General features: G+C 45.9%; 1 protein-coding gene and 1 long non-coding RNA gene across 24 annotated transcripts in view; one reads left to right on the top strand and one right to left on the bottom strand.

The window, feature by feature from the left end:
• Positions 1-55: 55 nt before the first annotated feature.
• LOC129785637 (uncharacterized) lies at positions 56-7,381 on the bottom strand. Its single transcript, XR_008749787.1, has 3 exons — positions 7,078-7,381; positions 1,941-2,112; positions 56-679 (listed from the first exon to the last, which is right to left on the bottom strand). It is a non-coding gene; the product is annotated as an uncharacterized LOC129785637 (long non-coding RNA).
• CTCF (CCCTC-binding factor) overlaps positions 6,381-27,518 on the top strand; it is a 36,650-nt gene continuing 15,512 nt past the window's right edge. For 2 of the 23 annotated variants that reach the window (XM_055818621.1, XM_055818616.1), the window contains exons 1-3: positions 10,761-10,908; positions 12,576-12,771; positions 15,017-15,129. Coding sequence is in view for 11 of the 23 variants with exons in the window: in XM_055818614.1 (XP_055674589.1) it covers positions 18,854-18,907 (54 nt within the window). In the remaining 12 variants the exon portion in view is untranslated. Of the gene's footprint in view, positions 6,590-10,758; positions 10,909-12,575; positions 12,772-15,016; positions 15,130-18,789; positions 18,908-18,930; positions 19,088-25,498; positions 25,594-27,518 lie in introns of those variants that run through there. The other 21 variants (XM_055818626.1, XM_055818619.1, XM_055818625.1 and 18 more) reach the window with 19 other exon arrangements.

The following is a 27,518-nucleotide window of genomic DNA, read 5'->3' as shown; positions in this document are numbered from 1 at the left end:
ACTGTGCAGGTGTTTCTTTGGCCCCACGGCCCAGGGGCAGGGTAAGCAAGTTGGGATCAGCGCAGCAGGCTGGAGGGTGGCAGCGGGGCATAACTGCGATTTCTGGCATTGCCCTGCCCTGCATCTCAGCCACCAGCAAGCTCCAGCCTGGGCCAGCATGTGGGGCTGCTGGGTGCCTCTCGCAGCCAGGTGTGCTGGAGACCCAGCAGAAGGTACAGAAGCCTTGGCCCTCCTGGCATGGCACAACCAGGGCAGAGGATCACCCCGGCCATGCATGGAACTGCGCAGTCCCACAGCACCCTCACTGTCCTGCCTTGCAGGGGTGCCATCACTGTGGCAATTTGAATGCCATTTCCAGTGTTGTCCTTATAAATGTGCAGATGAATGCTTCTGGACCGAGGGACAAAGCTGGGCTCAGCTGGGCGTTTCTCAGGTGCTTGGACAGCTGAGGATCAGCACTGCTCCCACGGTGGCCTTTGGTTTCACCAAAAGGGGAGCAGGTTTCTTCTTTTTGGCAGTGGAAGGAGTTTCCACCTTCCCTGAGCTTTGCAAGAGTTGCCGAGATGTTGCCAAAATTTGGCTGCTGGGCATGGGAAGTGTCACCCAAGGTGGCTCAAGGTGGCTGTGTTGAAGCTGTACAATGGAGATGCCCAGCCCTAGCTTCTACTGTCTTCTGTACCTGTGGTGGAAACGCAGCTGAACTGCTTTTTCAGACCTGTTCCCATAAGGATTTGGCACCTCTTGGTGCAGGTCTCATCAGTGAGCCACAACGGATCAAAGACTCGCAGAATAGTTGCGATGGGAAGGGACCTTTGGAAATGCTCATGTACTCCCTGCTGCTCAAAGCAGGGTCAGCTAGAGCTTGGGTCCACATCTGGTTGGGTTTTGAGCATCTCTGAGGATGGAGATGTCAGAACCACTCTGGCAAGCCCATGCCAGTGCTTGACCATCCTTACAGAAAAAGCTTTTCTGGAGTTCTAACTCGAATCTCTGTACTTCAGTTTCAATTTGGTGTTTGGTCTTTCACTGGGCACCACTGAGGAGCATCCGCCTTCTTTAGCCCCACCAGGTATTAATACACATGGAGAAGAACCCCCCATGCCGGGGCCAGCCTTCATTTTTTCCAAGCTAAACATCCCCAGCTCTCTCAGTCTCTTCTTATAGGACAGCTGCTCCAATCCCTTAATCATCTTAGTGGCCCTTATGATCCTGGGAGGGGAGTAGGTTAGAGTAGCAAAGATGCCCCGGATGGCAGCAGAAGGGACCCCTGTGGCACTGCCTGCCACCCACCAGAGCAGGCAGTGGTTGCAGGGGCACTGCCAGCATGGGTAGAGCTGGAGATTTACAGCCCCCAGGCCAAGCAGCAAGTCCATCAGTGCTTCCCAGGGTTTCTACGCAAGTGCCAGTAGGTTACAGCCTCCACGTCCTTCTTCCTCACCAGAGCAGAGCTTTTTGGCCTGGCTCAGGCAGAATGCCACATGCAGCTGGACACACAGGGCAGGGCCATGCTGCAGCCCCACACGAATGCTGCAGAGTGCGTCATGGTACATGCGCAGGGTGTCCCAGGTGGGACACTACCTCAGCGTAACCCCTTTTGGGTGCAGATTTACCTGGGATGGTGGCAAGGGGGTAACCAGGAGCCACTTTGCTGTATCACTGCTCACTTAGCCTTCTTTCACCTACCTTGGGAACTGGACAAACCACAGGAGGGAAGAACAGTGTTTCTCCCAAAGCGCTGCATTGCACCGCCAGCTGCAGGCAGCAGGAGATGTGGGATATGGGTCCCAGCTGGCATGTGCAACCGTGGATAAGAGCACCCAAGTGGTGGAAAGTGGCTCAGCCATCTTAGATGTTTTGGTTTGTTTTTCCCCTGAGTAACCCCTGCAAATAAAGCCAGCCCAGCGCTCCAGCAGTCAGAGCCACAAAGTCAATTCACTCACCTGCGTGTGAGTCCTCCTTGCCCTGCCGAAACCCAGCCCCGTCCCTGCAGTGCAGCACCACCTGCCAGGATAAGTTACACCTTGGCTGTAGCGAGACTGGAGCAGGAAAGCAGCCTTCCGTCAGGGCGGGCAGGGAGCTGCAGGTCAGGACAAAATGACTCTGCTCCTGGAACTGCAAAGAATAACCTCATTATTTATGTGGTTTTAAGAACATCTAGGGAAAACATCCCAAGGAGATTAATTTAGGAATCTGTTGCCCAGCCCCTTGTCTTAATGGGTCTATGCCAGCACTGCCAAAGACCTCTGCCCCATGGACACTGCCAGGTCACCTGGAATTGCAGGACTGCCATTTTAACTGGAATAAAGTTAAAAAAAAAATTTTTGATTTTTGGACAGCACTCACTGAAGTTTGCATCCTGCTTAGGTTTGGGGTGGGGTTTTTGGTATTTTTTTTTAGGGTTGGGGAGGAGTAGAACAACCATTACAAGAACCAGCTGTTTGAAAGGAGGCAGGGAACTCAACTTTTCCTTCCAGGATTTAACATCTCCTCAAGCCCTTGTGCAGGAACTGCAGCACTCCATGGGGTGAGCTCCCTGGGAGCCACTCTCACAGCACACGGGGACAGACACAGCACCGCAGAGCTCGTTTTGCAGCAACGTGCTTGCTATTTCAAAGGAGACCATGTGCCAGCACCACATTTGTCAGCCAAATCTGTGTCAGCGCTTGAAACATCTCCCTCTCGTATGGACGTGCTCGTGCTCAGCAGCTACTTGCTTTTCTTGCAGGAGCTGCAGCCCGTGGGAGGGTGTCTCTGTCACGGTTACATTACCCATGTGCTCCGGCTTTGAAAAGACATTCCTTTTCCCCATTTACTGCTGTTTTGCTTTTAGTTAAATGCATGCATATGGATTCTGGAGCAGTCTTTGGTATCAGTTTTTACCTGCTGGTCTCAGGGTAGTATCCTGAGGAGCCCCTGCAGATCATCAGCACAAAATAACCAATCAGTTTATCATACCCTTCTCTTGGATGGCATCGGGGCTGGTGCAGGCTGTGACACCAAGAGCACCCACCAGCCAGAATGACCCCAAGCAGGTGCTGCCACTTTGGAGCACCACAAGCTCTGATCACGCCTCATGAAATGACTTAAACCTGGATGTCACGCCATTTTTAGGGGGCTTTAGTTTGGGAATCTCTGGTGTGAGCCGCCACAGCGTTGGACCTCTCACCTTATCCCAGGCTTGTATGAAATCATGTTTCCAAGGCATTCACCAGGGCACTTAGAAACGATTCAAACAGCTAATCAGTCTGCATTGAACCACAGCAAAGCAACAACATCCTCATGATCATTGACATGTTCTTCACAGGGCTGTCAGGCACATACATATGGGCTTGTTCTCCGAGGGCCACTCCTAAGGTGACAGCTGGGGCCTCATTTCACACAGAGACCAAAGCGTGCTCCAGGCAGCCTCCAAAACTTCATTTAATGCTGGCTCTCAAACTCCACTACTGCCTGAGTGAGGAGAGCGGTGGTAACTCCCGAGGGCTTGTACAGCGTGAGGCTGATGGAAGGACAGAGCTAGGAGGAGCAGGGAACGAGGCAGGTGAGCTCACTCAGGACCTCAGCAAGGTGGCCAGGAGCTCCTTGGCTTTGGTTCTTGCCATTCTGCTCACAGGCAAGGTGTCTCTGGGAGAGACCTCACTCAGGCAACTTTTCTAGGAGCGTCTGCTTCTGGGTGGCTAATTCGGACAGGCTTGGAGGATGATTTTCAGGAGCATCCACAATTAGGACTGAAGCTGAGGGCTTGAATCCTCTGCAAATCAGCTTGAAAGCATCTCCAAGTGAGGAACCCAAGATCAATATGTCAGGGGGGGCACTTCTGGCTGAAGTCCAGGAATGGGTGCTTGCTGGAACAACTTCCGTTTCCTAAGCAGTGACACTCCGACTACCAAAGACAAGTGACCGTTTGTCACAGGATGGCTACAAACAAAAGGCAGAGCACTCATTTACCCCCAGCCCTGGATGCGTATTTGAAGGAACATAAGAAGCAATTTTACATAAAGCCAGTGCTCCTCTCCATTTTGATTTGTGCCTGAACTAAGTTTTTAGCTTAAGGCAGGATTCACAGCTACACATGAAATATATGTCATTCTCCCCAAAATTACAGCATGAGAATTGATGGGTTGGCAGCTTAGAATATATGGAAATTATTTTTTTTTTTTTAAATCACACCACAGAATCTCATTTCCCCAGAAATGTTCTCAGCAGATTCTTCATGCCATACTGAATTAATTTTCTTTTACAGCAACCCACCTAGTGGACGAAGGGAAGGCAACGGACCTGAGGCTTTCTGGATTTTAGCAGTTTTTCATAGTCCAACAGCAGTTGGACTCAAAGATCCTTGTGGGTTCCTTCCAGCTCAGCATATTCTGTTCCTATGATTCAAATTTCTCAGGCAATGAAGACCCCAGAAGTCATGGTTGTGGGCTACACATCGTCACTTCTCTAATTAATGGTCACTTTTGCCATTGCTTTGTAACTAATATTTTCTCCTTCAGCCAAGGCTGAAGACACAAAGCCACATCCTTGTGACTCAACACAGCTGGTCCCCCCTGGCTGCTTGGTGAGCTACAGTTCCCTCCCTGTAAGGAATTAATGGACTCAGCCTGGTGTCATAATCATCAGCAGGCAAATTGGACTCGGTTGTCAACAGCCCCAAAAGGAGTATCGGCGCCTACAATGCAGCCCCACAGCACTGCCCCCGGTGCTCTGCTTCTTTGCAAGGACTGGGAGAGCTTAGGCAGGAGAAACCCGTAAAGCAGCATCAGGGCCCTTCTCACTCACCACCTCTCAGCCCACCCCCCCTCATCATGGAGCAGCAGCCTGCTAGACCCTTCTCCATGACACGGTTCAGCAATACACAAGCATTATTCAGACCAGTATTTGAAGCCATAGCTTATGCATGTTAACATATGCTACATTTGTCTGATGGTTTTGTTGCTTGCTAAGCAGGTTGGGGTTAAGCCCAGGCAGTCAAACAGCTTTTACTCTGCCCTGCAGTGATATCTCAAGAGGCAAAAAATTGAGGAAAGATTTTTAACATCAGTTTCTACTGTAACAGCCTTACAACTCTTTTAGTCCTATCAGCACAGGTTTGTGTTGAAGTCTCTCTATACATATAGTCTTCTCTCTGAATTCCTGGCCTTATTGTCTACCAGGGACTGATGGAGGAGTAAAATGGAGCAAAACTTGCTCCTTCCTTCCAACGTATATAGGTTTTGAACTATTAATATTTTAACCCATTACTCTGGCTCTATTTCACATGCTTTTATGGAAAGAAAATACAAAGGGGATGCAGCATGAGCTCATAGAATTCTCCTCTCAGCTTGCCTGTCAATCAGCTATGGGTCTGCAGCAATGTTACTGAAGATGAAAAAGTATGCTAAACCCAGAAGATTCAGCAACACAGGAAACTGCAGAAAATTAAAGACATGCAATCCCCTGTGCTTTCTCATACAAATTTGCCTATCTTGCTATGAACGCTGTGGCTGTTTCCACCTTTTTGGTGGTGGAGGGGGAAAGGTGCAGACAGCAAACGCAGCACATCCAGCTTCTGATGGACAGGACCTGACCTCGTTAATTCCCCTAGAAGCTCCCTGCGAAATACCTGGCACCACATTCACAATTCCTGCAGCACTGAAGCTAACTCGAGCAGTTTGTCCCACTTGATTACAAGCTTGGCAAGTCCCAAGGTCCTTTAAAACCACCAGGCAAATACCGTCTAAATCCAGTAATCTGTTGGTATTTATACAATTGCACTGCAACCTCCTGGCGATTAATTCGTAGCAGTATCGACCCCTCTTCCAAGAAAAGGTGAGAGGAAAAGACTGTCCTTCTAAGAAAAGCATCAGTCTTTGAGCCAGCGACCCCCTCCTCAGAACGGCGGGGGGCACCTATTTCAGCGTGGGTTTTTGCCGCGGCCCTCCCCCGGAGCCGAGGCACAGCCTCCTACTCGGGTGGGCCTCGGGGTTCCTCCTGAGGGGCTGCCTCAGCTTACGCGAGGGCTGGGAGAGGCGCGCAGGGCCGCGGGCGCTCGACGCCGCCCGCCGCTCGGGCCGCCGGTGCCGGAAACACCGGGGACACCGGACCGCCGCGCTCGCAGCGGCCAGGGCACCGGGGGCGCAGCAGAGGGGCGCAGCAGCCGGCAAGGCTCGATAGGGCCCGGCCCGGCGCGGCCGCCCGCCCGCCAACGACGCGTGACGCAGTGACGCACGCACAGGCGCACGCCGGCTGACGCCGCGGGCCCCCGCGTTTGAAGTTGGCGCGCGACGCGCACCCTCCCGGGCCCGCCCCACCGCTCCCAGCCTGCCCCGCGCGCCCGCTTCCCCGCGCGCCCTCCCTCCCTCCTCCCACCCCTCCCCGCTCCGGCCGCCGGCCGCGGCAGCCGCGCTGGCGCAAGCGCACTCCGCCCGCCCGCCGCCATTTTGTGTCCGAAGCGACTGTGGAGCGATTAAACCGCGGGCTGGTGCTGGGCGCTAGCGGCGGCCGCGGCGGGGCGTGCGGGGCGCGGCGGCTCCGCGGGGCCCGTGGGCGGCGCGGGTCGGCGGCGGGGCCCGGCGGCCGGAGCGAGCTCGCTGGGGTGCGGGCGCAGGTAAGCGGTGGCGGGGGGTTTGCAGTCGCTTTCTCCGGCCTCTAGGTGTCACGATGGGGCTCCGGTTCGGCTGGGGCCCCGCAGCGGCCGCCGCCGGGGAAGCAGGGGGCTTTGTCTCCCTCTATCGTCCCCAGCGCGGCCGGCGCCTGCCTGCCACCGCCGCCATTCCCCACAGCGCGGCGCTGGGCTGCGGGCCCGCCCGGGCCTCCCTTCCCGCCGTCCCCGCCCGGCCGAGCCGGCGGCCGCGACTCCATTTTCTTTCCTTTGTCTCCTCCGCCCCGCCACCGGGGCTGATTACCGCCCCCTCCCCTCCCCGCCAGTCGCCGGGCTCCCCCCCCCTTCCCTTCCCTTCCCCTCCCGTCCCTTCCTCCTCCCTTCCCCCACCTTCCCCACCCCGCCGAGTCGGGTCGGGCTCGCTCCCCACCCGCCCCGCCGCCGCTTCCCCCCCCCCCACCCCCCCACCCCGCCTCCGCCGCCTTCGCGCGAACCTCTGCGGGCCTCGGCCCGGCGCCCTCCGCCCGCTGCCCGTGGCCTCCCTTGGTGTCCGGCCGGCTCCTGCCCGCGGGGCGCTGGCGGCGGCGGCGGCTGCGTGTCCCGCTCCTGCCGGCCGCCGCCTCGCTGCGCTGCGTGTGCTGCGGAGTGAGAGGCGCTGCGAGGCGCAGAGCGGGACTCGAGCTCCCTCTGCAAGGCAGGCTGAGCAGCGCCATGCAGCACCGGGGCGCGGGCACGGCTGGGGGGCGCCCGCTCTCGCCGCGCTGCCCGGCCGCCACCCCCCACCCCCCCTCGCCTCTCGCTCCGCTCCTGGGGAGCGGGTGTCCCGCCGCCCCCCCCCCCTCCCCGGGTCCCCGCGGGGCTTCAGGCCCCTCGGCGGCGCGGCCGGGAGCGGGGCGCAGCCGGGCACCCACCGAGCCGGTGACAAGTTGTGTCGCTTGCTTCGCCTTGGCCCGGGCGCCCGGTGCCTGCCTGGGGACCCAGCCCGAAAGCCCGTCGCAAGCCCCGGTTTTATCCCGGTTTTATCCCATTTTCTTGCATGGGGCTGTTCTGTGGCCAGCCGGACGGGGAGGCACAAAATCCGGTTCTTTTTGTGATGCAGGAGAGGAGATCGCACATATTCTGTGTGTAGACAATTTGCTTTTTGTTCTCAGCGTCAACTTTAAATTTCTTACAGTAAATGTCTTGACGCGGTACCAGATTCGGCCTTGCTGTCGCTTTGTGAAATGACTTTGATGCAGGAAGGGGTTTTGTCATGTTGTATGCATCCTTTTCTGCTCGGTGTAATCCTTAGGGCTTGCACGTTGGTGAGAATGAGCTCGCTTTTCTGTTTGTGACTTCCTTTTTTTGTTTTTTATTTCACGCAGCTTTCCCCCTCTTCAATAAATGCACGGCAGTTCCTCACCTCCTGCCAGTTACTGAATTTTGGTAATACACTCCAGAGGTGTTGTTAGAAGTACCTGAAATACTGTTTACCACTTCCAGCATACGTGTGTTTTGTTTCAGGGCAGGAAGTGTGTAAATATTTTTCTCAAGTTCTGGTTCATTCTGCTTCTGCAGAGCCTGTTGAATTTGCAAAGGAGTCTGTTGGGTATAAGACACAGCTCTGTATTGTATTCAAGCTGTGGTTCTTACTTGAGCCGTACCGAACATTCCACTTGAGTATGGAAGACATCATTAGAACTGAAGCAAGGAAAAGAGCAGTTTTAGCATAAAAGCAAGCCTTGCTTTGCCCTCATTTTAGGTTGATACATGTTTTTTTTTACTTCCATCTTGCTTTTCTTCTGGATGTATAGAGCTAGCTCAGTTTTAATGTCCTCTCTACTTACACTATACATGAGAGAGGTTATTAGGATGAACAGAATGGCTTCATTAACGCTCTTGAAACTTTGTGGGATATTTTGGAGGAGCAGTGTTAGAACAGAAGGTGTGAAACTTGAGGCTCCCATAGCCTCAAGTGGCCTTGCAAACTGAGGTGGTACAGCGAGTCTCATCCAGTTTGGACAGAGCTTGGGAAACTGCCACTACGGCGTTAAGCTTTCTGGCAACTTGTACCTGCAGCGTTATTGAGGGAAAAAAGCTATTTCAAGAACTGCTTTTCATATTAGTGGGCTTATCTAGAATATGACTCATAGCTAATTTGTGTGTATCGCTACCGCTCTTACAGCTGCAGGTTGATACCTGCCTGACCCATGTTACTCAGCACTAACCTGAAAAAAATAAGTATACATGATTACTGACTTGCTTAGGAATTTCTGCAGGGAGCCTACTCCGGAACGTAATTTCTTCTTTTCCTTTTAGTACTGCATGTTGAAGAACAACTGCTTTTTCTGACAAAGATTTTTTGGAAGTCAGGTGTTGATCATTATTAGGCTTATCTGCTCTCTCAGAAGAGCCGGCCTATTCCTTGCCCTATTCCTCATGCTTTGGCAGATTCTTCATCACTCGTAATGGCAAGCTGTGTTGAGTTCTGACCTCTGGAGAGCTCTTCCTGCTCTGATGGGCTTTTTTGTACATTAGCTGTTTCAGATGTATTATATATATTGATTCTGTTTACATAAAAGCTCTGCGATTCACTCATCCTGGCAACTCTTGCTTCTCTCACCTCTTCTTTACCAGAGAGGGAATGCTTGAGGGAGTATTAGAGCATTGGGATCACAAATGCTGTTTCTTCCTGTGCTTGCATGTGCTTGAGAAATACGTGCCATAAGGAACAGCCGCTGCTGCTACCCGCACACATGAAGGCACGCACACACTGGCTGAAGTGCTGGTCATCAGCTTCCACACTGGAGCTGAGAGAAACCAAAGCCTTGACTCAGTGGTTGTTCTGTTTGTGTTAACTCACTGAACTGTACTGATTTGTTTTCTTAACTTTAAACCTCTCTTCATCCATTTGGCTCTAGTTCAGATGCCCAGTTAAGTCTGTCTTGTACTAAACCTTGATGTTTTAATACAGTATCAAGCTCTACTGCTCTGCAGTGCTACGTGGTCTTAGAGATGCATACAGTTCCAGAAAATTTCGAGGGTTTTTTCTTCAAAGGTTATACCTACTGATCATAAAAGCAGTCCAGAACACAGCTTTTGTTCTGTCATATTTTTTGCTGAAATTTAGAAAGAATCTCTGTCCTGTCTTGGGTACGGTAATGGAAGATGTTGCTTTTTTTTTTTTTGTACTGTGGGCTATTTGAATTGTGTTTAACAGACCCTGTTTTCCTGCTCCTCCTGCTTCTCAGTGATGATCCGTCGTTCTTCAGGAATTAAGTGAGATATGCTTATTTTAGACATATTTAATGTGAAAACTAACCAACACCTGCTCAGCTGAGTGATCTCAGTATTTTCTGATTAACAAAAATAACCTTGAAAGGAAGAGTACAATGAACATGAGGTGGGTAGGGAGTTTTATATTTCAGGTCGTATTAACATGCAGGTAACTATACACTGACCAACTTGGTTTTGCTGTCTAATATAAATGAAAGCTAAAGTGAAGTTTCCCCTCATTTAGTATTATAAATATTTGGAAACTATCAAATCTTAACGTCTTTTCAATATGGTTCTTAACAGGTGAAAATACAGAAGTAGTGCAGAAACAGCTCTCAAGAACGGTGCAGGTAATGTGTGTTGCTTAGGGGAGATCTGTGATAGAACGAATGGATTCCTGAAGAGCTGTTCTTTAACTATCCCTATGTCATATTGTGAGTCATAGATGTTTACAGTTGCATTTCTTATGTAAAGGTCTGGTTTTAGAGACCCTTCAGTTCCAGCCTTTGTGCTCTTTGCTGTCAGCTACCTGAGGATTTTGGGGTGCTGTATGAAGTTGATATTAAGAGGCGAGGCCAGGTATGTTTAAAAGCATTGAAGAGCAGAAGTAGTGCAGTGACCAGTTAGGAGATGCTGACCAGTTAACATAGAGGAGGGCTGATGTACTGGTAGCAGTGCAGCAAGCTGTGCTGCAGGGTGTTTTCTTCACAGCCCGTGGTTCAGGTAGTGTGGCCGAATACATACTGTTTTGTCAGTCAGCTGTCGGTGTCGTCTTATTTTTCTGCCATAGCAACAAACTCATGAAGTTTCTAAAGCTTCATGGGTTTCAATGGAGAGCTTCACTCAAATGGTAAGAGACTGTGAACTAAGTTCAGCTTATACTGAAAGTCTTACTTTACCTCTCTTCTTTTTTTCCCCAGAATCTAAGAATTTCTGTTGGCATCATTGAACTTGTCAAATTCTAACAAAACAGAAGCCAAATCACAGCTTGTTTGGAGCGTAAAATGCACCTTTGTCTGTATTATTATGCATCATGATTAGAAGCTTGTATGTGTCTCAAAGATCAGCAGGTAAAGTAGCTATCTGTAAAGTAGAGGAGAAAGTAGTTTGGTCCAATTATATACAATATATTACTTGCCATAACTAGGATGTCAGAGTAAGCCTTACTCCCACTTTCAGGTATTTAGAATGAGATTGCTGTTCTGAAAGCTTCTGAAATTCCCGTTGTGGGGTTTTGGTGTGTGTGGGGGTTTTTTGGTTTTGTTTTTTTTTTTTTAACAAACCAAAACGCAAACACAAGGCAAAACGTAAAACAAAAAACACCCAGAAAGCCCACCACCAAATAACACTGGGAGGTGAGAGATATGTTTGCCTTGGCTAAGGTATTTTTTTCCACTTCTGACACTGGAATATCCCTAGCTGTAGTACTGGAAGGAATATTGTATAGCTGATGCACTTTGGAATGCTAGGGAAATTCCACGAGGTCACAGAAGTGCAGATGTATCACTATTAGAAGGAGGTGGAGTGGATGGACATGGCAGCTAGTCATGCAGTGCTGTGCAGACACCTGAGCTACCCTGGGTATTTGATTAGCACTGCATGCTGATCATGCATGTATATGGTTTACATTATTACCAGCTCTCCCATTTATTCTTGATACAGAATTTAGTTAACAGGGAGAGAAAAGTATGTAATTATTCCTTGTAAATAAGGCTTTAGGGAAAAAAGGGCTTGTTAAATTTATTACCTGACTTTTTTAAAGGTATCTCTCTTGATGTTAAGGATCTTAGAGAATATAAAAATCAATACTAAATGTCTGTAAATGCGATTCAGCTCAAGATAGTTCAGGAATAGTCTGGGGGTGTACAAGACTGAATAGTTTCCATGGATGTTCAGCAAAAACTGGTAATTGCTTGTCAGTTTGTTTTTGTTACTGATTTTGTTGGTGCAAAAGGTCTGTTGATTTAAAACTTCTGTGTGATAGAATTGTGGTTCATGGAAAAGCAAATGGCACTAAGGCAACCGTTACGATTGTCAGGTGATGTAGGTGCATGCTAAGGTTGCCCTATGTCAAGTTGGGAACAAGGTGATTCAGCTGAATTTAAATCAAGGCACATGGTATCCCAGAAAGTTGTGGCTGAGCTGCGTTTTGGAGTCATAGTGGATGAATAGCTCAAATGTGAGTTTCTAAGGTGATGCTGTGACAAAGAGGCTAATGTAGTTCTCAAATGCAGTAATGGAATGAGTTGCATTCTTGCCTGTGTGGGGTGGGTTGAAGTCATTACCAAAATACTATGTACAGTTCTGGCATCAGCACTTAAATAAACAAACAAAAAACTACTTTCTGCAAGGGGGATTAATCTCCAGTTTGGTGGAAATGTAAGCAGTAGTGCCATGCAGTGAAGTGTTAAGCGTTAAATGTGCAGCTTTTCAGCATAGCTGAGAGGTGACTTGATCTAGAGTCCTCAGATACCTCCCTGGCAAGATAATACTGGATATTAATGAGCTTTTTTAATTTTGCTGACAAACGCAAGAAGAATTTATAACTGGATAAGTTCAAGTTAGACTTTTAAGTTTTTCACACTGCAGGTGATTAACCATTGGATTATGATAGGAAGAGTGGTTGTGCATTTCTTAATTTCTTAACATCTTTGAATCAAGACTGTGGCAAAAAATTCTGAATGTTGCTTCAGCCAGCTGCAAGTTACTGAACTTCTTTTGTTTCATATACGTTTAGAGAACTGTAATTCCTCAGAGGTCAGACTTGGTGATCAAATGAATGGTGATCATGCCAAAGAAAAGAGATGGGGAGCAGCTCTTCTTCTGTTTCACCAGCTTCCCTCTTTCTGAACAGGGTAGGTGTAGGACTTCTCCTCAGAAATCTGGAACGTGCTCAAACCAGCAAAATCTTCTGCACGGGAGAAAGTAAGCAGGTATTGGTATATATTGGAGGTGTGTTAAATAGCGTCCCATATATTTAGTCCAAACTTGTGACTCTAAAAAATCCTTATCTGTGGCTGCAGTGTTAGTGAGCTGTTGGTAGGATGGACGTTGCTTCTTGGCTGCCAGGGCACAGTGCTGGCTCGCGTTCAGCTCGCTGTCTGCCAAGCAGCCTTAGGACCTTGTCAGCAGCGCTGCTGCCCAGCCAGTCACTCCCAAGCCTGTATTGCTAAAGGAGTTCTTCCTTCCCAGTTCATAGCATGGAAGACGCTCAGTGAGGCTGAAGCAAAGTGATTTTTATTGAATGCACTTCAGAAAATAATAGCTTTGTAAAATTACTTTGTGTTAAAATTACTTATTGAATCATATCTTATATATTGTATGTATATATTACATGTATTGTGTGAAATTAGTTTATATGCAGTGATCCTCATTTCGAAATGGATGCTGAGTAAAGTACTGAATTAATCAGGAGTGAAACTAGGGAGGGTAAAGCTGTGGAAGAAGGATTAACCAGCACTTAATAATTTTGAGCTATGATAATGCATCATGTGTGGAGACTTGACACAAATGTTTGACACTTTATGAGCTCCGGAGTGTTACAGTGAGTAGCCTGATGGTGGACTGAGCATTTCTTGGTGGAGATGGCTGAAAGGACTTTACATGTATTACATATGTTAAAAAAGTGTGAAGGGGAACATGTAAGCTTGAGAACTGTCTTAGCTGCAGAGCTGACTTGCATGTAATCCACGTGCTCCTCTGGATGGTAATTTCAACAGAAGCACCTGGTAATTGAGTTTGGCAATTCTGGTTTCTTCTGGCTGTTTGTAAGAAGGCAGGTAGCATAGCTCTGCTGCTACCACTTCTGTGTTCTTTGTAGAAATTCATTCTGTCCCGGCTTGATTGCTGTTCTGGGGTGTGGTTTCTAGCACTTGCACAAGGCCAGCTTTTTAGGTAGATGCAGGGAGTTTTGTGGTGAGCGTGTAGCTTGTAGGAGGAAGAAGTGGGGAAAACACACCACAACTGATGGAAAACCTGTTTTGGTAAGAGACCGTTTAGACGCTGTAGGTTTGGAAAGGTGTCAGCAGATCCAAATGCAGAGATCCCCAATCCCATGCCTGGGCGTTGGGATGAGGGTGGTAAACCACAGACGTGACTGATGGTTCTCCCTATGCAGCGTTTCCAGTTTGAGCTGTTCGAGGCAGACTGCTGGACTAAATGGACACAGATCTCTCCTTGTAGGGCTTTTTTTTTTTTTTTATGTTCTTGCTGGAGAAAGGATTATTTTTTTTCTCTTTTTCCCCAGCTTATTGACAAAGGCTATACAAGTGTGTTTACAGCTCTTGCTATGTTGAGAATAACACCACAGCATTTAGGGGAGTAAAAGTCACGGCTTCCCATGAAAATTAGGTTGGCTTGCATCTGGACTGCTGTGGCCCCATCTCTTCCCACTTGCATGCTGGCAGTTGCATCACCAGGCAATGAGTTGGTCAGCTGAATTTGCTTCATGGGGGGCAACTAGATGTAAGTGGGTGTGGAAAAACTGCAGTCCTGAGTTTGATTTAGGCTTTTGTGGAACCATGCCCCCAAAATTTTGAGATAAGTAGAGGCTTTCTATAGAGGTAGTTGAGACCACAAGTAGTAATGGCCAGTATTCAGATATTCGTAAATGTTTCTTACTCTGTTGAAATAGAGCAGTAAACTTTGTTGTATGCTTAAAATCAGTGTCGAGAGAATTGAATTCTCCCATTGTTTAACAACGAAAGAGATGTTGTTGCTCTGGACTGGCTCCTGGAAGAGCTTTTCACTGCTGTAGAACCAGTAGTGATTTTTGGCCAGTTACTTCAGCTTCTTGTATGGTTTCTCCGTCTCCTTGTACTCAATTAGCAAAGCTGTTTCCTTGAAACCACCTCTAACATCCAGAGATTTAAAATGAAAGCAGGAAATGCTACTGTATTAAAAATGCACGCCTGTGTTGGGTTGTACATACTTGATGTAAGTGTAACAATACTACGTTTTAAAATAGTAGCTTTCTCCTATGTGCTAAACTGTTTGCAGTGGAGGTGTAATGTAAACTTTAATTTTGCTTTTCCAGTATGTACTACAAGAGAACCCTTTATAGAGACACTTGAGTTTTCAGATTACATGTTGGAAAAAATTAAAATGTTCAAGGCTAGTAGTTTCAGTCAAAGCTTATCAGATTATTAAAGCCTTTTTTCTTTTCTTTTCTTTTTGGAGGATGGAAGAAGTTAGTGTTATCCAGCATTCCTACTGAGTATATAACTTACTGCCACTTCTGATCTTTGAAGAGAGGTTTATCGCTTCCTGTGGCGATACCGAATACTCAAAAGGTACTCATTGATTACTTGATCCTTGCCTGCTTTCCGTATTAATGCACTCTTCTCCTTTCGGCTCAGGAATGACTACTGTTGACTGCTACCTAGAGCATTAGATGAACCTAGAGTAGTTTATACTTGGCTCCTGTAGTGTGTGTGGAAATAGTTTTGTCTTGTTGAAGCAGCTGCATCCTCTCCCTGTTCTACCAGCATTTTGACCTACATGAAGAAGAATTTGGCAGCTTCCATGACAGTGTGATGGAGCAGATTATCAAATATTCAGATGTCTGAGTTGCTTGACATGACATCTGTAATGTTTTTGGAGACATCGGCTTTGAGTGCCTTGTGCAACAAATCCTTAGGGATGTTTTTTCTCCAGCTCCACCATATTCAAAGAAGGGAATAGCACTGAATGTTTGTCCTGCTGTTATCAGTCCATCTCTCCCTGGTTAGAAGTATTTGATTCAGTGCAGTTATTGGTTGGTACGATAAGTTACCACTGGTTCTTCTCCCAGAGCAGCCTCTTCAAACAGTCTGTCCCGTGCTGGCAGCCAGGGAGTATTTTCAGCCACCCGCTGGCACTCAAGATACAACCTCTTGTTAAGATTTTGGAGAAAAGAGCCCACAGTAGTCCTTATTTCCTCAAAGACAGATAATTTTTTGTATTGGTTTATATTTACTCACTGTGGTCCTGGGTTTTCTCCTTCAAATTACAAAAAGTAGCGACGTCCCTTGTCAGTGTTGCTTCTGCCTTTTCTAGTCCTTGTAGGAGCCTTGTCTGATATGGGTCTTCGTACAGCCCTTCTTTGACTTCATATCACATGTGGTTTTGTGTCTCCTAAACAGGGATACGACAAGCCTGTGCTCTTCTAATGCTGTTCTCCTAAATGCTAGGCAGCTTTGTACATTCACCGCTCTGAAAGTGCAGGTCACTAGTAGATGGCAGAGAATGACTGTACTTCCGCACGTTAACTGAAGAACTGGTCAGTGTTTGAGATCTTGCCTAAGTGTTCCAGGTCCTCTAGAACTTGTGTGGAAGTGAATGCTGAGACCAATAAATCTTATGGTCCTAAGGGTATCGTATAACTATGCAGCATAGTTATAACTGCATAAATGAAAAAAAACCCTCACTGATCTGTGTCTGAAGTGTATCTTTCATTTTATATAGTGCCAGAGAATGGTAAAATAATTTGAGTTGGAAGGGACTTCTTCTGGTACCCTGGCTCGATGCAGGGCCATCTTTGAAGTTAATGAGGTTGTTTAGGGTGGCATTCAGCAAATATTTTCAGTAGCTGAAAGATCAGAGCTTTCACAACATCCCTGAGCAACTGACTCCAGTGTTTGACCACTCTGTTGCAGCTTGCCTGTTGCATCTTGTCCTTTCACTGTGCGTGTCTGAGAGTGTGGTTTCATCTTCTCTTTGCTTTCCTGTTAGGTAGCTGAAGGTAGCAGCAAGAGCTCCCCTGAGCCTTCTGCTGGCTGGCTGTGCCAGACTGTCCTTGTAGCTCTTGTGCTCCAGCCACCTCATTGTTTTGGCAGCCCTCTAATGGGCTCTTTCCTCTGTGTGCTAAGCTCAAAAATGGACACGTGGAGCATTTTAAATTTGCAGCTTATCCCTGTTTTCCTTCAAACTTATCAAACCTTGCCCATATGTCAAAGATCTGATTGGAATGTGAATTTGTGCAAGGTGTCTTATGCCAGAAAATATACTGGATACTATAACAGGAGTAACCGTCTTTCCGGTAAAGGTGGGTGGTAGTGGCTTTCCTTCCCTCTGGGATATCACCATGGAGTGAATCAGAGCAAGTGTGCCTTGCATTTTTGAAGTATGTATGTTTGCAATGCTGGGAAACTGCTCCTTGGGTTGTACGTTAGTAGGTTGATATTTTTTAAAGTGGTGTCCGAGCTGCTTGCCTCAAAACATCACATCAGAAAACTCCAGTAACTGATTCTCTAAGCAGAGTCAGTAATACCTTGTAAAGAGAAGAGTGATGGTAGTGCCTTGCATTAACTTGCCATCAGTTGTAACCTGCAGATGACCCTGTAGACCATTCTGAATTTGTGTTGTCTGTAGTGTGGAAAAGAACTGCAGCTATTACTGTTATGTTTCTCTTTTCCGCTACTAAGAGCGGAACAAAACAGATCTCTCCACTGTCATTTGCCAAGCAGAAGATGAGGTTTGAAAATTAAAAGAAATTTTTTTCTCGATTTAAAATTTCAGGAAAACCAAAGTTAGGATGAAAGAATAGCAGTAGATTAAAGGAAACTTCCATTCAATTAAGGACTGTTGGAGGGTCCTGGTGTGTTTCTTCCAGGGTGATACAGTTCCACACGGGAGGTGTTCACTTAGCACCAGGTGTCTTCTGGAGAAGTCCTTCACTCTTCTTAAGGCTTTTCTGTGTTAATTTACGAGTTTTTGGAAATGGTGGTTTTCCTCAGGATTACAAGTCAGGCATAAAAACTCAGCTACTAACAGTAACTTCTTTAATATGCTTACCGCCACTGCATGCAAGCTCTCACCAGCACAGAGCCTGGCGAGGATGCAGCTAGCATCAGCAGTCTTAATGTGCCCTTAGCAGTGGAGCACACCTCATGTATCCTCTGAGCATCCCCTGCTCTGGTCAGCGAATATGTATAGCACGTGTTATTTTTACAGAGTAAGTTGTAAGTAAGAGATCAATTCCAAATGTTTTTCTAAAAAGCTTATTATTACTGAGCAGCTACAACTCCAGCAAACTTCTTATCAGTAGTGCTCTCTGAAGCTGATAAGCAATTAAAAATAGACTTGCCAAGGAAAAAATGCAGCCAGAACCCAGACTTTACCGTCTTGTACTACATAAATGATGGAAGAACTGGGGTGGCGGGAAAGTACTTAAATTCAAAGGGTGTAGAACTAGTGTGAAATTCAACACTGGCCCGCATCGCTGCGTGGAGCAAGAATACATGCCTCGCTGGAGAATTACTCCTGTGGAGTTGCTTACTGTTCCCAGGCTTTTTAGCATGTGTGCACATTGAGGACTGAAAAGGATTACAGATGAGTGATAGTGTGATGTCTTGTAAATATTTTAGTTCTGTAAATGTGAATATTTTAAGTTCTTAATTTATAAGGGTAATGAAGCTAGCTTTGCAACGCTTTGACAAGCTGAGGCTGTTTTTCTGCAGGGTAACCAAGGTTAGAACTGGGTTAGAGCTGATTTTGTTACTTTATTGATAGTGTTACTTGCTGCATTGACAGTATGTAGTAGGTTATACTTGCTCTTGTTTACACCCCTTTAACAATAAAAACTGCTTTAGTGTTGTGATTTGCTGTTCCACAGCGCAGGAGAGAAAGGCCATCTGAAGTAGGCAGAACCAGCTCTAAAATGTCATATTGCACTCTTAATTTGACATGGGGCATGCAGAGTTTTAGGTTGTAGGAACTGCAGATGCTGGAGAGTTTGAGAAGAGGTAAAGAGAGGAGTTTGTAAAATGAATTCGTTCTTCCTGGTGGAAAGTTTTGAAGCAGATTAAAATACTCTTGGTTTTGTTTAAGGCTTTTTTGATAAGTGAAGGGGTCCTCAAGCAGGGATCAATGTTCTAAGAGGTGTGAGACTACGCGTTTTCTGTTAAACAAGCATTAAATACTCAAACAGTGCTTCCCCCCCTCCCCTTCTCTTCCCTTTCTTTTTTATTTAGTGTCACTAGTACGACTCATCTGTTCTGTTCCAGAACATCAAGAGCTGCATGAAGAATAGCCAGCATGAAGAGAACAAATCAGTCCAGGCAGAAGTGCAGAAGTGTCAAGAACATAAATGTAAATTAAGGGGTTTTAAAGCGTGGTATGCATTCCATGCCGAGGCAGTAGTTTCCTGAACACTTAAAGCTTTCACTGTGCTGGAAGAAACCCTCTTGCTGTACTTCTCTTTTGGCTGGCCTGAGTGTTTGGGCACACCAGAGGCCTGGTCTGGATGGAAATAAGTATCTTTTTGGCTGGGTGAGTTCTGGCCTGGATTAGTTTCCTGACCAGTTAACTGCAGTCTTAGAAGTGCTAGCGCTAACATGAAGAGTAGTTGGGGTGATGTGGGTGGGAGCGAGTGGGCCATTCAGAGGCAGGGATGGCTTCTCTGACAGTTAGTGTGCTTGAAACTGAGGCCTTACTCCTGGTGGAAAGTGTTTTGGTTTTTTCCTCCAAGGTTGAGTGCCTTGGTGGGATGACTACTTTTTTTTTTTTTTTACTTAATTTGCTTTGAAGGTTGATTGTAACGGCACTTTTGGGGCCAAATGTATGAGAATATTTGGAACATGAGTCCAAATGAATTAGATGTGTGTATAAAACAGGTTACTTAAAACTTGGCCATGAGGGCCACTGTCTAGGGTTTGTCTGGGTTTGATTCTATTCACATCTCTTCCAAAACTTACTAATTCAGAAGAACTTCCCTGTGATCTGTGATTAATAAGCAAGGATGACTTAATTTAGCTCCAGGAGTTGGTCTTGCCCACCACCCTTCTACCATAGGTGCTTTCAAAACTCTTCTGGAATTTCCTGTCCCTGCTGGAACAACAGCAAACTGCACCTCTACATTTGGCAGCCTGACATTAAGTTAACTAGCACTGACTTCATGCATCAGGGTGTAATTTGAGGTGGCTAATAGTCCCTGCATGGGCAGCTGTTGTTCGTGGGGTAGGACGTACTTTACCATCCCAGGGATGAGCACCTCCTGCTCCTCTGATTCGAAGCCTGAATTCCCTTGTCCAGGCAGAGCATCGCTACTTAATGAGTACACGTGCAAAGATAACAGCTGTTCCCCCCTCAGAAGTTTGAATACTTGTTTTCCTCTAAGGCTTCATCTAGATCAACAAAATCCAAATACTTGTAGCTTATCATGAAGTCTCCAGAATGCCATGAAACTTGTTGCACTGCTTTCTTCTCAGGTGTGGTAGTGTCTGGTGTTGCCGTTTTGATATCATGCAGCACTGCATCAGATAGCCAGAGAATCCTGTTCTGGTCAGACAGATTTTGAAGAAACACCTGTTTTTGCTGTTAGCAATTTGCTAATAGCTTAAGTGAAACCCTAATTTAATGTGTAAGGGGGAAGATGTCCACAAATACTTCTTGATAAAATTATTAACCTTTTCCAGTATCTCCCCTACAGTATTAGACTTTACTTTTTGTGGCAATGGAATGTACAGGCTGTTTTAACCTGAAATAGTTTTACGTTCTCAATTTATTATCTTCAAGTGTTTTCAGTGGTCTTTTGTGAGCTACTTCATCACTTCTATATTATGAAGAACTGTAAAAGGGAGGGACTGGTTCAGTTTTATGATCTAGTATCAGATGAAAATTAATTCCTCTGACTCCTATTTCTAAAGTGTAAATATTTTACACCTGATAAAATTGCATGTTTGTCCTTCTGAAATGAACTGTCAGGTTAGCAGAACAGAATACCTTTCTTGGAAACTCTGGCCTTTTTAATATTTCAAAAACATAATTATGGAAGTGTTTAATTCACATTTCTCTGCTTTCACTGGAGAGGTCTGTGTATGACTAAAGAACTAGTGTAATCTGGTGAGACTGCAGTAGCGCTATTGGAAAAAATAGGGGAAAACTTAAAACTAAAATGTAAAATAATGTTAGCTAGGAATGGAAGGAGAAGTTAAGGAAGAATGGAACAAGGAAGGTTTAAGGACAAGAATTATTACTGAAATTGTCCCTACTGCCTTCTCAATAGAACTTTAATTCTCCAAACGTAAAGGAAAAACAAGGAAAAAAAAATAATTGTTCTTCTAGAGATAAAGCTGAAATGCTTCCACCAGACTGCCTTCTTCATTAAGGCGTACCATGTCAAGTTAAGAGTTAGTTATAGCCCAACTGACTTGAATATGCGTGGGATTTGTCAGTAACTGCAGTGATTCTTTTTTTTTTAATTATTAGTATTATTTTTCTTTACAATGTACGTTTCAAGCAGTTGACATTATTGTATTAAGCTTTCCTCTCAGATCTAGGCTACAGCTTATGATGGCGGAATTAGCAGTGTCAGTTCTGGGTGAGCTGTGGTTTTGGGGCCTTTTGCCACCATCGGGTGCAGGGACTAAGAGGGAGCTTGTTCTGCAAACAGCTGGGGAAAGGCGGGGAATTAAGTTTCCTTCTGTCTTGCTGGGTGACCCTGTATGTACACTCTGTTTTCATGTCTTGCACCATGTGTCTTCCCTTGAGTTCTTGATCCAGAGCAACAAGTTAACTTTATCCTGAGTAACCGCAGAAAATCGCAGGGTATGCTGCTTGGTGACTGAAAAATAGGGGTCATGCTGAATGAGGGTTCTCATCACTTTGAGTTATTTAATGAGAAGTGCTGAATGTTTGAAAGAGCTCTGCTAAGATCTCTGGGCAGGAGCAGCAGCTGGGAAGATTGCTTTTGTTGGTTATAGAAGGAGAGGAAAAAAGAAAACGGGAGGGAAAAAAAAAAAGGCTGGAGGTAGTTGTAGGAATGTCGCAGGATGCGTTTTGATTCTTATTCAATACCAAGCTAGGTGTGGGTAATGAATGTCCTGTAGCCAGGGAGATGGCTTGGCTGTGCTCTCGAGAGTTCATAAGGGTAAAAGCTAAAGTTTTATTTTTGATAATGTCTGGTCCAAAATGTGCTACTTTCACACAAGTAAAAGGTAAGTTTGGTTCACAGTTAACAACTAATTGAATAAAATAGTAGTGTGTGGGTTTGATTATAGTTAAATGGTATTGAATATAAACAGGAAGGCGCCCACAAACTGGCTGTGCCCCAGAAGGTTTGCAGGATGCTGGAGAGAAGGTGATTGATTTCACTGTGGTGTGTACTTGGATGGCACGAGGTTGAGGGACACAGCTCAGTGTAGCCACCCAGCTCCTGGGATGCAAGGCTCTTGGTGCTCTGGTTTGCCTAGAGCAGGTGCTGCTGCTTGCGGTGGCCCTGGCACTCTTAACCTGCTCCCTTGACTGTGTCTGCCCACGCTTTCTCGTGGGGAATTGGACCAGGAACCAAACATGTTCTAACATAATTAGTTTTTCCCTGCATTAGTTTTTAGCTGGAATTAGTTCTTGATCGAGTTCATTATGGTGAGTGAATTATTCTATCAATGCGAAGAAGGGAAAAGGTGAGAGCAGCTCTGCCAGCAGCAGCACTGTGTTTTCCTTCTTACAGGGATTATGCAATGATTATGCAAGTTAAGAATGTTGTCTCCTGTCTGGTTAATGGAGGGAGAGGTGGGTTCCTCCAGACGCTAATTTAGTGTAGGGATGCACTTACAGGCTTTGAATCACTCTCTGGAAGAATGTATCCTTCTCCCTGCCCTGTTCAGGGAGGCCGGCCTTCCAGCACTGACACCTCTGTTGGGTAACCACCAACAGCACTTCAGACACTGCCAAAGCTGACTGTCTGAAGTGACTGACCTTTGCAGGGTCAGTACTTAGGGAAACCATCCTTCTACAACTATATGTTTGCAACTGCACCTATCTTTCCTGTAGCTTTTTTTACATATTTCCTGGGGCTTCTTCACATTGACAGGCCACTTTTTGTACACAGAAAAAGCACAAGCATTTATTAACCCATGATGAAGTTAACTCTTCTGTTCTAGGTTTCTTGCTTTTCCTTTTCCTTACTCTCTCAGAGGTGCTAAAAGATTTCTCAAAGTAATTGCTTAATAGTGGATTAATGAGAATGTCTTGGTTTTTTTCCATTTAAAGCTTGTAATAGATGCTTGTGAAATGGTGTATTTGATTGTTTTTATTTTCAGCGCTAGTGTTATAAGTGGCAAGGAAGAAATGAGAAAACAGCTGACAGTAGGCACAGCAGTCATAACCAGTGGCTGTGGATTTTAATGCAGTAGGCTAATGAAAGCTTTAAGTTTCCAGCATGAGAAAATTACTTAATAGAATAAACTTATCCCACCTTTCTAGTTATTGTGTTTTGTAGTAAATCTTTAATGTTTTGCATGTGATTGTACCATGAAAGTATTCTGTCCCAAGTTGTTCATAGGATGCTACTTGTTCCTTAAAGTTTTGAGCTTTGTCCAGTTGTTTCACGTTCCTAGGCTTACCTTTAAAACGAAATAGAAGAAAGAGTTGGTTCCCTCTTTCACCTGTTCCTAAAGAGTTAAATGCAAGATTCTTAAGCTTTTATACAACCTTTATTTATAATTGGATGCTTAAGTAACTCAAACCCTGTTAATCTTCTCTATTTCTGTGGGCAGTTAGCAACAGAATTGGATGAGAGTCTAGTATGAAATTCCAGCCTCTACGTCTGTATCCACAGGATAACCTGTGGGTCTTTGGCTTTATGCACAGCTAGCCTGTTTGGATCTGGCTGAGTCTTTTCTCTGGGATGTAGTACCATGGCTGGACTGCTCCTACAACACCTTGAGCTGGGAAGCTTTATAGCAGTGTCTGTGATGTGCTGAGAACAAGCTAGCAAACTGTACTTGGATTTCATGGCCCTACACAGAGGTCTCCAAGCATCTTCCTACCGCTTCCATAATGGTGTCAAGATTTTTTGATTCTGGTGCCATACCGCATGGAGAACAAGAATTGGTGTGCTTTTAAACTGAGAGAAGGAATCTTTGAGAAGTGGTTGCACATACACCTAGTTCATACTCTGCATTTGTTGCCTGTCTAGGGGTACTACTGGTATGCCCAGGGGACTGGAGTAATTACAGTGAATTGGAGCAGCGCTAGGGAAGGCTATACTTAATGCTTTGTGGTTTATGTATATCTATTTGCTTTAGGAAAATTACATTCATGCCATGTTCATCTCTTATCAGAGAAGCCCTGCTGGAGGAAATGGAAAGGCTACCTGTTAAACTGCCTTGTCTTGGACTGTGCTTTGCTGGGAGGCTTCTCAGAAGAAAAATAGGGCTATTTCATGATGGGGAAGGAGAATGACCAAGACTCCTGCAGTTACTTTGCGTCCGCTAATGTCCTTATGTACTTATAGACAAACATATTGACTGCAAGCAGGAAGAAAAAAACACTAAATGCCCACTTGTCCATAAACCCTGTTGGACATCTTTATTTTTTAAAAAATGTTTTCCTTGCTTTAAGTGGCAGAAATCTGCATAACTGTAGCCTCTTCAGTGAAGTTTTTACTTACTCTTCAGCTTTTAAAGGTTCACAGGGTATGCAGGAGAAACGTGTCTCCCCTGTTCTAACATGATGCTTTATTTCTACTCCCATATCAATTTTAATAAGTGGGTAATCCATAAGTGTCAAAGCCATGACAGTTTTGGAGTAGGATGTGGATTGACTTTTCAAAGTGTGAATGTGTTGCAGGGTGTGGTTTTATTGCTTGCACTAATGTAGCTGCTGATATTTTCATTATTCTGTGAATGCCAAAAATTTGCTGACAGCTAGGATTTGGCCTCATTGTTTCTATTGATTGGTTTGTCAATTTTTTTTTTTCAAGTGAACTGTATATTACAGCACTAAATCTACTTTTCAATTGCTTTGAATGTCCCACAGTGTTTAATGAGACTGTGCCTTGTTTGGCAAAAAATAAATAGTTTGTTGTTGTTTGGTCCATGAAGCTTGATGCACTTCAGAGTTTGTTTTTTAAACATTGGCTGAGAGGCAGGCAAATGCCTCTTTGACAGTAGCTTTATTATAAATAACCCAGCCAGAAAAACATACAGTGGCACTAACCATCCTAATATATAAACATCTGTCTGGGTTTGTACTGTCTGCGTTGACATCTACAGCAAGTTGTCCTTAATGCTTCTCCTATGGAGATGAGTGCTGCTGTCAGCCTGCACTGATTGAATGCTATGTTCCTCAGTCTTTTTGTGTTGTTGTGGTGAGTTTTACCAGCCTTGCTGTACTGGAAGTTTTCTTTAAATCATGTTCCTGAATGTTAAGAGTTTATACCTTCAAGCTGTGTGCTTTGGTGGTTAAGTGTGAGGCTTTCGGAAGGGACCTGGAATGGCAAAATACTGTGTTGTAGCTTGGCTGAGGCTTTATTCTGTGCTGCAGCTAGGAGGGCTGTTGGCATTAGATCGGTTTCCTTTCCAATGATTAAGGTGTTGGTTGTACCAAATGCATACCCCATCTTATTTCTGCTTGGTTTAGGTTTTTTTTAGATGAGCTGCCTATTGGTTATTTGAGAAAACTTAGGTCTGTTGCTGTCACAACTGTTTACCTGGCTAGTTGCATTGTGACAGTGCAATGCGCTGTTGGTGACACGGCGTGTCTTCTTTGAGTTGGTAGAGCCCCTTGCGCACGCATGTGTGTGATGACTAGCTTGAGCTATTACATGGGCATTGTGTTGACTTCTGATGTTGTTTGGTCTCTCCTTGGCTACTCTTCTTGTTGTGGAAGCTCATCTCTTTTGTTTTTTTTCGGTCTTGATTTACCAACTGTTAACTGCTGCTTTGTTTTCCTTTTTAGATTCAGTTATTGTGGAACTAAGCTGTTAGGTATAAGGTGCAGTAACTGGTAGGAAGAGAGAAGATAAAAGCCAGAAACAAAAGGTTGGGAGAATGGTAAGACAAAGTACATTCCAGCAGTTTTTATTCCTAGTGTTCTGCGATAATGGTCTTAGTTGTAGCAAACAACACGTGTTCTCTGAAATACTGGAGGCTTTTTCTCAGAATCTGGGTGTGTCATTTCTAGGAGTGTAAATCTGTGAAAAGTTGAGGAGCAGCTGCTTTATTAAAATTAGCGGAGAGGGAAAATCTTCAGCAAGCTGCAGGATCGCACCCAGTGGGTTGATGGTGACTCCTGCAATAAATAAAAAACTTACCTCTGAAATCCATTTTGTGAAAAAGGAGGATTAAGTTATTTTTAAAAAAATAAATAAAAAAAAAAGCTAGCAAATAATTTTAAGACAGAGTGACTGATGGAGAATTGGTATGGACTTGGCAGTGCAAAGCTCACGGCAGCAGAGATGGAGAGTCTTTCCAGAGAGCTTGTTCAGTAGGAAAAGAGCCCATGTGTTTTGCTGAGTCCCCTTTCATCTCTGAAGCTGTGAGGCTGTCCTCTGTCCCCCCAGTTATAGAAGTACTTTAATTTGAAAATCCATGCTTCCTTGGGAAGAAATCTTGGCAGCTTGACAAGATTTTTGAGCTGATCAAGACCCCTGTATACTACTTTATTTTTATGGTATGTGGTTACCATAACCTGGAGTGGTTTGTAGTTTTCCTTAAAATACTGTAACGTTTCCCGTGCTGGCCACAGCCTGCTTTAAAAACGGTCATTTTCAGATTAATTTACATCTAGTGAAAGGAACGGACCGTAGTGCGTAGCATGGGAGAGGCAGAAGTGCATGCGCATCCCTATGCTGAGGTCGGGAGCGCAGGACCCGCGTGGGGGAGGTGTGGGAGCGCGCCCGCTGCGCTGCAGTGCGTGCGGCTGGCCGCTGGGGGGCAGCCGCGCCGCGCCGTGCGCCCGGGGCCGTGCCCGGTGTGCCGGGTGACCCCGGGCTGAGTAGCCCCTCTTAGGAAAAAAGGGAGCGGGAAGAAACAGGGCTGCCTTAGTTCCGTTACTGAACGGTTGTAAGAGTCCTTGTGCTTATTTCACACACGTGTGCACCCCTCTCTCTGAGCTTCCTTTAAATGCCGTCGTGCCTGCAGGTGGTGATTTGGCCTCGGCCTAAGGCCGTGTTCTCGGGCTGGCAAACTTTCCTGGCAGTGTGAGCCATGTGCCAAAGTCTTTGTGTACGTGAGTGACCCATTCCTTGGTGGACACGGGACTTTCTGACATGCAAGCCTGAGATGATCCATCCCTTCCTTCCACTGGAGGACCTGCTTCTGCAGGATCCTAGAGGACACTGGCAAATCTTGGCCTGTTGGCTTGCTTTCAGGTGACTTAGCAGGCTTGTTACCAACTTTGATATTGGCAGTTATTGTGAAGGTCCTTATGAGAGCTCCACCTCTCTCAGAGCTGCCTGTGCTTGTATCGAGGTTGCTGACCTCTGCTCTGTTCCTCTACAAGGCACCAAAATGGAATTGCATTAGCTCTGCAGATGGGCTTTTGCTACTTTTTCCCTCCATCTTAAATCTTTTATTACCCCTCCCAGCCATTTACCACATTCTTACATTTTGTTTAGCTCAGTCCTTCCTTTTCTTGTTCAGAGACTTGTAGTCACCTGAAAAGGCTGCTTCTCTCTCTCCAGATACTTGAGATAATTGAAAAACAGTTTGCTCCAAGTGTTTCGTGGTTGCTGTAGGCCAAAGACCAGTTCGGTTCTGATCGCCTGCTGGCTAGTGTTAAGTACTTACATCATCTTGCGTGCTTCAGCTGTTTGTCCATATGGATTTGCTCTGACTTGAAAAGCTGATGGGTGACAAAGGACAGGCGAGGCTGGATCCCTGCAGGAGCGTACGAAGCCGTGTGCCGGATCGCTGGGGTTCCGGTGCCCCCTGGAGATGCTGCTGCTGCAGCGGGATGCATATCAGGACAGCGCGCT

This window comes from Falco peregrinus, chromosome 14 (assembly GCF_023634155.1).
Source record: "Falco peregrinus isolate bFalPer1 chromosome 14, bFalPer1.pri, whole genome shotgun sequence".
Lineage (NCBI taxonomy): Eukaryota > Metazoa > Chordata > Aves > Falconiformes > Falconidae > Falco > Falco peregrinus.
This window is presented reverse-complemented; position numbering and strand designations above follow the sequence as displayed.